This window comes from Myripristis murdjan, chromosome 2 (genome assembly GCF_902150065.1).
Source record: "Myripristis murdjan chromosome 2, fMyrMur1.1, whole genome shotgun sequence".
In the NCBI taxonomy this organism is placed as follows: domain Eukaryota; kingdom Metazoa; phylum Chordata; class Actinopteri; order Holocentriformes; family Holocentridae; genus Myripristis; species Myripristis murdjan.
The window spans coordinates 20675698-20685697 of NC_043981.1; the positions used below are offsets into that span (position 1 = coordinate 20675698).

The 10000-nt window shown below is 46.7% G+C and overlaps 2 protein-coding genes across 2 annotated transcripts in view; one reads left to right on the forward strand and one right to left on the reverse strand.

The window, feature by feature from the left end:
* Positions 1 to 905, forward strand: part of dytn (dystrotelin) — an 8541-nt gene extending 7636 nt beyond the window's left edge. The window contains exons 12-13 of the mRNA XM_030066484.1: positions 43 to 184; positions 828 to 905. Coding sequence (XP_029922344.1) covers positions 43 to 184; positions 828 to 905 — 220 coding nt within the window. The remainder of the gene's footprint in view (positions 1 to 42; positions 185 to 827) is intronic.
* Positions 906 to 2225: 1320 nt separating this feature from the next.
* The window catches only part of zdbf2 (zinc finger, DBF-type containing 2), an 11155-nt gene continuing 3380 nt past the window's right edge, over positions 2226 to 10000 (reverse strand). Inside the window, exons 7-10 of the mRNA XM_030066496.1 lie at positions 9593 to 9694; positions 7165 to 7622; positions 6725 to 6896; positions 2226 to 6277 (exon numbers count right to left, since the gene is read on the reverse strand). Of these exons, the coding sequence (XP_029922356.1) occupies positions 5231 to 6277; positions 6725 to 6896; positions 7165 to 7622; positions 9593 to 9694 (1779 nt within the window). The 3' untranslated portion in view covers positions 2226 to 5230. The remainder of the gene's footprint in view (positions 6278 to 6724; positions 6897 to 7164; positions 7623 to 9592; positions 9695 to 10000) is intronic.

Consider the following 10000-nt stretch of genomic DNA (forward strand, 5'->3'; position numbering starts at 1 on the left):
GTGTGTGTGTGTGTGTGTGTGTGTGTGCGCGCGCGCTCACAGGCTGATGGAGCAGGAGCTGCAGGCGTGGCGAGTGGCCGTCCAATCAGAGCAGGGCATGCTGGAGGACAGGTGCTCAGAGATGGAGGTTACCATGGAAACACTGAGACAACACAACGTCCAGCTGCAGGGCATGCTCACGCAGGTACACACACACACACACACACACACACACACACACACACACACACAGGACGGTTCCTCTCTGGAGGGTTCCTCTCTGGAGGGTTCCACCAGGTCCGGGCTCAGTTTGAGAACGCGGTGAGGGGATCAGAACCCGTCCTCCTCAGCCTTCAGTGTGTTTCTGTGTGTTCGGGTTCTAGAGGGTTCTCGCTCGTTTAAGGATTTTTCAAGGCCATTTGGGAACCTGCTCTGATCTGCTCACCTGAGACGCAGGTGTTCACCTGGTGGGACGGGGGTCTGAACCTCAGTTTGTGACCCCTCCTCTCTCCTTTCCTTTCCCTCCTCTCTCCTTTCCTTCTTCCTTTTCCCTCCTGTCTTCCTCCCTCCTCCTCCTCCTCTTCCTCCTCCTCCTCCTCCCAGGTTCTCAGCAGGACGGAGACGCAGACACACCTGAGAACAGAGAGTGACACCTGTGCTCCTGCTGCACCTGCAGAGGAGGAGGAGGAGGAGAAAGACGAAGAGGAGGAGGAGGAGGAGGAGGAGGAGAGAGAGGAGGAGGTGCTGATGAAGGCTGAGGAGATGACAGAGGAGGAAGAGGAGGAAACCACCTGCACTGACACCAGGTCAGACACAGGAACTCCATCTCCCATAATGCCACGGGGCAGAGCGCCGTCAGACGACTTCCTGTCAGAGAGCTGGGAGGAGGAGGAGGAGGAGGAGGAGGGGGAGGAGCCTGTGGCTGACAGGCATCCTGACAGACCAATAGGAGGGCAGAACTTCACAAGAGAGGAGGATGATGATAGGAGGGGTTTGTCTGAAGAGGAGGATTGTGGGAAATGTAGTCCAGAGGAGCTGGAGCAGCGTCTGTGGGACGAGGCAGAGAGACTGAAGCTGTCTCTCTCTCTGCAGACAGACAGGCTCCGAGAGAGACAGACAGGTGAGACACAGACAGACAGACAGACAGGCACCGATATCAAAGACTTAATAACACACGTGACATAGATCTATGAAATATAGATACAATAAGAGCTAATAACATAGATCTGATAACACAGATGTGACCAGTCCAGATGTAAAAACAGCTGGATGAACACAGTGACTCTGCTGCTAGTTTGAACTCAGAGCAGATAATCGATCAGAGCTGATCTGATCTGATCAATATGTGACCGTTTGGACCTGTGCAGGCTCTCATGCAGACGAGAAAAAAACAACAGGCTTTAGGGAACTCCTTCACAATAAAAGCTTATTAACTTGACAGCATCATTCAGAAACTACATGAACAAACAACAAACAGACAACAAACCATTTTAGATGAAACTTCTCTCCTCAAAATCAACAAACTGGGTTTTCATGACGTTTCTGCATTTTCAGACAGAAATATATTTTAGGTCATGTTGTGAAAATATATTTAGCGCATAAAATTCATTGACAGGCGGACCTCTTACTGTAGCTAATTAACGAATTAACTCATTATTCTTATTATTAACCCTTTGAAACCAAGGTGCCTGTGTGCGGTCTTTTATTTTGAAAGGTTTTATTTCACTGTCTGAACAAAAGTCTCGTTCTTTGTGTTTTTAACTTTCAATTTTACTTCTTTTGGTTTGAGAGGGGTGTCATTTTCTTCTAATTTAATTTTAAATAAATAAGTGTTTTACTAATATTAGACCAGAAGGTGCTGCTGCTGACGATGATGATGATGATGATATGATGAAGGTCTTCTCTGTGTCCAGCTGACAGGATGAAGATGAAGCTGCTGGAAGCTGCAGACGAAGTCGGAGACGCGATACACACCCTGGTGTCAACTGTCTGCATACACACACTGCACTGACCCACACACACACACACACACACACAGCGCTGACCCACACACACACACACACACACATACACACACACGCTGATGAACTGAATAAAAAGAAGAAAAAAAGTCAAACTGGTTTAACCAACAGTTGTTGTTTTTATTATTTCATTATATTATGAATATTTTATTAAATAGACAAACCTCTGTCAGATGATCAATACATACAGATAGAAAACAATCTGCTGATAAACAACATCATACAGTGTGTGTGTGTGTGTGTGTGTGTGTGTGTTTACCCTGACTTCCTGTCTGCATGGCTGCTAACGAACCTTTTACAGGCTCAGAAATCCAAACCATGTCCCATGATCCCTTTCACCAGCACACTAACGAGGCAAAAATACACTTTGTCTTTAATTTAATCTGGAATGTCACCTCAGTCCCAAAGTAATCTGATCCATTATTGATCCAATACTGGCCCATTATCATTCCCTTAAGGAAATTATTTATCATCTATCCCCCTGCCAGAGAGAGGTCAGGGGGTCAGGGGTCAGGGGGTCAGGGGGTGGAGCACAGATCAGGATGAGTCATGGAATCACAGGGCTGTGTTTTCCAGGCCTGGAAATCCCTTGACCATCTGTTCCATCCTTCCTGCTGCACAGGAAGTGATGCGTTTTACATGTCCACTTTGTTTGGAACAAACAGAAGAGCAGCGACAGCCGCCACGGCCGAACAGACACAGAACACACACCATGAACATGAGCGATAACACAGTACAATGTGAGTTATTTCAAGAGCAGACGCCCCGCCGGGCCTGCTGGTGGCGCCAGAGGGAGGCTCACTGGGTCACCAGAGCCAGGTTCCATCATGAATGTTGGGATCAAATTTCAAGGCAATCCACGAAACAGATGTGGAGGTCCGGGGCTCTGAAGCGAGCTGCTGGCGTTCAGGCTCCGCCCCCCCTCGAGGGCGACGGCATCACCTGTGTCATGTCTGACCGTGGCGTCACCTGCCCTCTCCAGACAGACAGGAACCAGACGAGGTGCCTGGACAGATTTCAGGTTTGTACCGATAATGACAAACAGCCTCCACCTGACCCTCTGAGAAGTGCCTCTTCTTAAAACTGAATATATATTATTACAAAAATGGAAACTAATACTTAAATTATAATTTTATAAACAGTACTCAAAAAAAAAAAAAAAAAAAAATACAGATGGACAGGCAGTTAGCACCAATTTTTTTTAGCCCCTGTACAGCATCTAACGTTTGGGGCATAGCTTCTGAAAAACCATTTCCAGCCTTCAAGTTCTGCAGTTCCTGGTTTCCGCGGAGGAGCATCAGGGCAAACAAACAAAACTGCTCCTGAAATTAAAGTCAGAATTCTGAGCCTGGGAACCAGATGAATCTGCGAGCTCCCCCTCCTGTTCAGACAGAATTACAGCCCACCTGGCCCAGGTCGGCCAATCACAAATGTTTACCTAATATGGGGTGGGGTTTACATGATGACTGACATCATTGAGGCTCAGCGGTCAATCAGCACTACGTCACACGCTGCTCTGATTGGTTGCAGGTCTGTCCAATAACATCCAGAGACATTTAGATGTGCAATCATAGCTAACACCCCATAGAAGCCAACAATGAACTCAGAGGTTCCAGACTAAAACACGTTCCCAAACTGGGCCAGTGATGCATGCTGCAGAATTCTGAAATTGTTCTGAGATTAATCTCAGAATTCTGAGATTAATCTCAGAACATTTTATTTTTCTGTTGCCCTGATGCTCTTCCATACTCCTGTGAGAACGCCACGGGAGCCAACTCACATATAGACCGAAGCACCTTAACACCCTGAGGGTCCAGTGAGGTGTGGCTCCACCTTGTGGTGGGAGATGGTACAGCAGTGAGGTCACAAACACAGCATTTACATTCTAATATTTGAAAACTGGTCAGTAATACCGTGCACCATGGTACAATGTGAGGTAACAAGGTAACAACATGATGATACCAACCAACCTACACAGCATCAGCTGTTAGATGATGAAGATGATAACAAATCCAAGATGTGAAAGGATGAAGAGGAGCGATGAAGATGAGGCTCAAAAACAGCAGAGTGATGAGTGCCTGGTACCTCCACCAGCAGAACAAGACAGCTGAAGACAATGTCAATGGAAAATAAATATCACGTCTGAAGAGTTTTTTGGGTATTCCATAACCCAAAAGTTCCTGGAGTTGACGTTCCAGAAGTTCCACATCCTCTGGTCGTCCTCCGATCCCCCGACGGGACAACTGAACACTGAGGTACCTGGAACCCTCAGAGCACAGGTGAACTTTTACCTGCCCACCTGCCATTAAATGTCCCACTGACTTTGAAAACTGCTCTGTCCCGTCTGGATCTGTCCTGTCCTTCTCTGTCTGGTCTTACTCTGTCCTCTCCCATGTTTGTTTTGTTCTGTCCTGTTCTATCCCGTCTTGTCCGGTCTTGCCTAATTCTGTATACCCTGTCTTCTTGTGTCCTTGCTTGTCCTTGCCCATCCTCCTCTGACTTGCCCTGTCCCATCTTGTTCTCTCCTGTCTTTGTCTTATTCTGTAGACTTGTCTTGCCCTTAACCCATCTTGTTCTGTCCTTTCTTGTCCTTTTATCTCTTGTCCTGCCCCATCTTGTTTTGCCCCGTCCTCCTCTGACTTGTCCTGTTCCATCTTGTTCTCTAACATTGTTCTGTTCTGTCTTACCCTATCTTGATCTTTCTTCTTCTGTCCTGTCTCAATCTGTCCTGTCCTGTCTCCTCTTGTTGTATTCTGTCTGGTCCCATATTGATCCGTCCTGTCCTCCTCTGTCTGGTCTTATTCTGTCCTCTCACATCTTGTCCTGTCCTCCTGCCTTGTGCCGTCCTCCTCTGTTTTATCCTTTCCTCCTTCCTTGTCCTGCCGCATCCTTCCTTGTCCTGCCCCATCCTTCCTTGTCCGGCCCCATCCTGACTTGCCCTGCCCCATCCTTCCTTGTCCGGCCCCATCCTTCCTTGTCCTGCCCCATCCTGACTTGCCCTGCCCCATCCTGACTTGCCCTGTCCTCCTCCTGACTTGTCTTCTCTGGTCGTCCTGTCCTCTGTCCAGACCACCCACGTTACTTCCTGTCCCTAATAGCGCCCCCTATCAGTGTCACCCAACGCGTCCTACTGTGTCTCCGTCCATCCTGGGACGCCTTGTTGGTCCCTGCTGCTACCTGGGCAGGTGTCACCTGTTCTGCAACATGTTTCAATTAAGGTGCATCATTCCTCACCCCTCCTCACAGCAGGGACAGCCCCGCCCTTTCCTCTTCCTCACCCTGCGGGAGGAGGAGGTTCGAGGGAGGTGCTCTGTGCATGCTGCTGGGGGATTGTGGGTAGAACGAGACACCGGGAGTTTCCTGCTATGTCCCGCCCGTCGTGAGCTTCCTCTTCTGGTCTGCGGCGGCATCCCGGGATCCCTACCCCTCTTCTTGGAGGGCGGGGGGCGTGTCCTATCCCTCCTCCCTCCCCTCCCCCTCCCCGTCCTGCCGGTTCTCTGAGGAGGAGATGGAGTGGGTGGGGTCAAAGGGGTCCTTCCTCCAGCCCTCTCAGCCCCCCGTCTCCTTGCCACCTCCTGTTTCCCAGTCTTCAAGTCTGCACTGAGCGTTCCCAGGACAAAATGGCTGCTGTTGGACAGCGTGGAATGGCTGAAGGGCGAAGTCTCAGATGACTTTTTAACTTTAACCCCGGACGACCCAGAGGTGCCGCTGCCCGCCCTGCTCCTTCCCCCTTTCCCCCCCTCCCCCCTCAGCCTCTCCGAGTTCAAGTCGGGGCTCAGACTTCTGAACAGCTGTCTGACAAAGGTGGGCGGTGGCTTGGAGGAGGAGGCGGAGCTGCGGTGCGAAAGGAAACCTTTAGGAGCGTTCTTGAGGATCTGGTTGCTGCTCGGGTCATAGAATCTGAAGGGAAGCCGTTTGTATTTGACCTTTAACCCCTGGATGTCGTGCTCCAGCGGCCTCTTCCTCTTCCTGCAGCGTTTGGGGGTGGAGCTTGTGGGAGGCGTGTGCTCGGAGGCAGGGTTGTCAGGGGAACACAGGAGGTAGACGACAGAGGTGCGGGGCTGCAGGGGGGTGATGATGCGGGTGTAAGACGAGGGGAGGCACAGCGCGCTCGTCCCGGTCTGCATCGCAGGAGTCTTTAACTCTGCAGGAGTCTTACTGGACTCCTGATTGGCTGGCTGGACGCTAACGGGTGTGGCCAGAACCTCTGGAGCAGGCTGACGGACTGCCGGGACAACCACTGGGGCGGTCTGAGTGCTGTGGCTGACCTTAACCACCTGCAGACGACCAAAACACACCACGTTGTTATGTTACGGTGAATATTAATCAACCCAGAGGATGTTCCTTTATTTTTAAGTTTATCTGCTTTTTCTATTCAGTGCATCGAGTGGGAACAGAAATACAGAACGATAAAGGGCCCTACATACAGAAAAAATACACTGACATCAGAGAAAAATAACAAGAGGATGTAATGTAGAAAGTAAAGGAGTAACTAAAATTAAGATTCACATAAATTCAAATACGCAAGTGCTTATTTGAAACAGTAACCGCATACTAAACCTTAATTTAAAAACTAATGCCAAAACTCAGCTGTTTTATGAAATTTCTAAATAAGACCCAAGTAAAGAAAAGTGTTTGAGGAAAATACTATGTTCAGTCAAGTTAACCACTGAACTTGTTTTTCATAAATCCTCTGTGATGTAACACAGAGGCATGATATTCACCTGGCACCTGGACGCCAGCCTGAAGACCCTCCCCCTCCTCCTCCTCCCCCTCCTCCTCCTGGTGTCAGCAGGCTCGTCTTCATTGTGATCAAACAGGGGCAGGACGTCAGGCAGTGGCTCCACCTCCTTGTTTTGACCACGCCCCCTTTTGCTTTTCCTCCTGCTGCCGTACCTGAGGGCGGCGACGCCGGCGGAGACAGGAAGTAAAGTTCCTCATGATCTTTTTCACGATAAGAGCGTAAGATCTTTTTGGTAATTCTATTTATTATTTTTTGCAGTTTTTATATATATTTATTGAATGTGTTTTTGTTGTCTGTGTTAATTGTCTGTACTAGTCCAATGACAATAAAGGCTTTCTATTCTATTTTATTCTATTTTTAATCACTGTTATCTGCCCTGAAAAGTCAACATCGATTTATTTTACCATTTTTTTAGTTTACCTGGCCAGAGACTCGCTGTCAAAGTAGCAGACGAAGACTCCCTGTCTGAACTGTCGGACCAGGTTCTCCACCTTCTCCTCGTCCTCCTGCTCGATCTGAGCCCAGGTCTTCCCCCTGAAGGATTCTGGGATGTGGGGCGGGGCTGGGAGGATCTGCTCCACCGGCAGAACCCGGTACCCCTCCTCCTGCACCCCCCTCCTCTCTCTGTGGAGGGCGGAGTCCAGCTGGTGTGTGTACACCTGGTCCTCCAGCTCCACATGAACCTCCATCAGCCCGCTCAGGTCCCGCCCCTCCGCCTGGCCCACCTGGACAGGTGTGTGTGAGGAGTGTGCCACCTGGACAGGTGTGTGTGAGGAGTGTGCCCCCTGGACAGGTGTGTGTGAGGAGGAGTGTGCCACCTGGACAGGTGTGTGTGAGGAGTGTGTGTTGGTGAGTGTTCCGCGTCGCTCCAAAACCACCTGGGAACAGAGGTGGAGAACGAGAGTCACCGTCAGAGGTGGCAAAAGTACTGACATTCTGTACTTAAGTAGAAGTAAAGATACTTGTGTGAGAAAAGACTCTGGTAAAAGTAGAAGTACCAATTCAACTTCTTTACTCAAGTAAAAGTAAGAAAGTACATGCTCTGAAATGTACTTAAGTACAAAAGTAAAAAGTAAAAATGATTTTTTTACCATTAATGATACATATACCTTTTTTGATAACTTTTTGACGAAAAAAAAGTTCAGGGCACACAAAACAGGAACATTTCCTCTTTTATTAACAACCTGCAAAGTGCTGGTACAGTTTTGCTGCAAGCCCAGTTTCACACAATAATCAAGACTGAACTGACCAGAGGTCTTGAATGAGTACCTTGATAACAGCTTTGGTACTCTCAATACTGTACCTAACGTATATGACTTTTAACAGATTTTTTCTTGCTTCTGCGACTCTGTTTTGTCGTGTTGTCTGTTTTGTGCAGGGTTTCCTCCAGGATTTTTTGAAACTGTGGGGGAGGGCTTCAGCGTTAATGTTAATAATTTTTACCATGGATCTTTTGTAGCACAGAGGAGATATGCTGCTCAAACACTCGGTATGTAGTGTTGGTGTATGTTTATGAGTTGTAGAACATAATAAATTATCTTGCAGGAGTAGATGTTTACCAGTAAGTTTGACTCAAATAATTTAACAATATGTTAAATTATTATTTGTTTTAAAAATGTAAATTACTTATCGAACAGACCCAACAATTCAGCTACCAATGAATGAGCAGTAGTATGCATATGATAATATAGATTGAAAAATTAGCCAAAGTGATACCTCTTCTCTGAATAGACAAGCTAAGCCAGTGAAAATACACCGGAGTGGCAAGTCTTCGCTTTGTTACACAAGCTAAGTCAGTGCGCTGCTGTAGCTGGAGAGTTTCTCTGCTTTTTGTTCTCGCACGGTGCCGGTGCAGGTGTTGTAATGTTTTTCTTGGTGGTAACGAGCCCGCCGGCCCGCCCCCACCAAAAAGAGAGAGAGAGGAAGAGAGAAGTAACGAGCATGTTTTGACAATGTAAGGAGTAAAAAGTACAGATATTTGTGTTCAAATGTAGGGAGTAAAAGTAAAAAGTCGGCAGAAAATTACATACTCAAGTAAAGTACAGATACCTGAAAAATCTACTTAAGTACGGTAACGAAGTATTTGTACTTCGTTACTTCCCACCTCTGGTCACCGTGTCAGCGAGTCGGGCTCACACAGGTCCCACAACTCAGCACAGGTAGATTTAAGACTCTGTAAGGTGTCTACAGGTATGAGACATTTAAATTTGATGCTTTTTAAGACAAACGTTAACCAAATGTAAGATTTGTTTCTGGAAAAAAAAAATCACCTTTTTGTTATTCAAAATTTTAAATTACAGCACCAGAAAAAAAACACTAATATAATCCTACTCCCTTTATCTTTGAGACATTTTAAAACCAATGAAGGCCTTAATTTAAGATGAATACATTTTTAAAGGTTTTTAAGGATCTACAGGATCCCTGTTACTCGGTCTGGGTGAATACTGTATTGCACACGCAGTTTGTAGTTTTAGTATTTTTTAATTCAAAATTACACATTTTTGCTTGCTAATTTGAAATTTATTTTACTTCTAATTAGCTTGTTTTTTCCTTCAAAGCAAGCTTTGTGTTGTGTTTCTAAAACTGTAAATACTGGCACTGTAAATTACAAATTTATTACAACTGAATATCAGCGCTAAATATAAATTATCACGGTCCTGGTTTCCTAATCAGTATCAATATTGGCACTGACAGATCAATATCGTTCAATCTCCCGTCAGGAGGTACAGACCACAATGTTCAGGTTTTGGGTGAACTACTTCTTTAAAATGCAGCCAATCAGATGATAAACCACTCAACACACACAGACAGACAGTGGAGTGTGTGTGTGTGTGTGTGTGTGTGTTACCTGCACAGGTGTGTCCCAGTCGTCGCTCTCTGTCTGCAGGGAGCTGGGCAGACTGAAGTGGAGGCTCTCTGTCTCCCCCTGCTGGCAGTGAGACGCAATGACCTGTTTAACACAGGAAGACCAAACCTGTTAGAACGAGCCTTTTAATCAAAGGAGAAAAAATAAAATTACATAAATTTGTTATAATTATTTAGTTAATTAATAACATAATTTTTAACCCTTTGAAACCCAGAACTCTTGAGCAGGGTTTTACTCTGACGTCACTTAAGCTTCATCAGTTTTAGTTTAGATTATTATGTGCAGGTTATTTCTGCACATAGTAACAACAATATTAGTTAAAGAAAACAGACAGACAGGCAGACAGGCAGGCAGACAGACAGACAGACAGGCAGACAGACAGACAGGCAG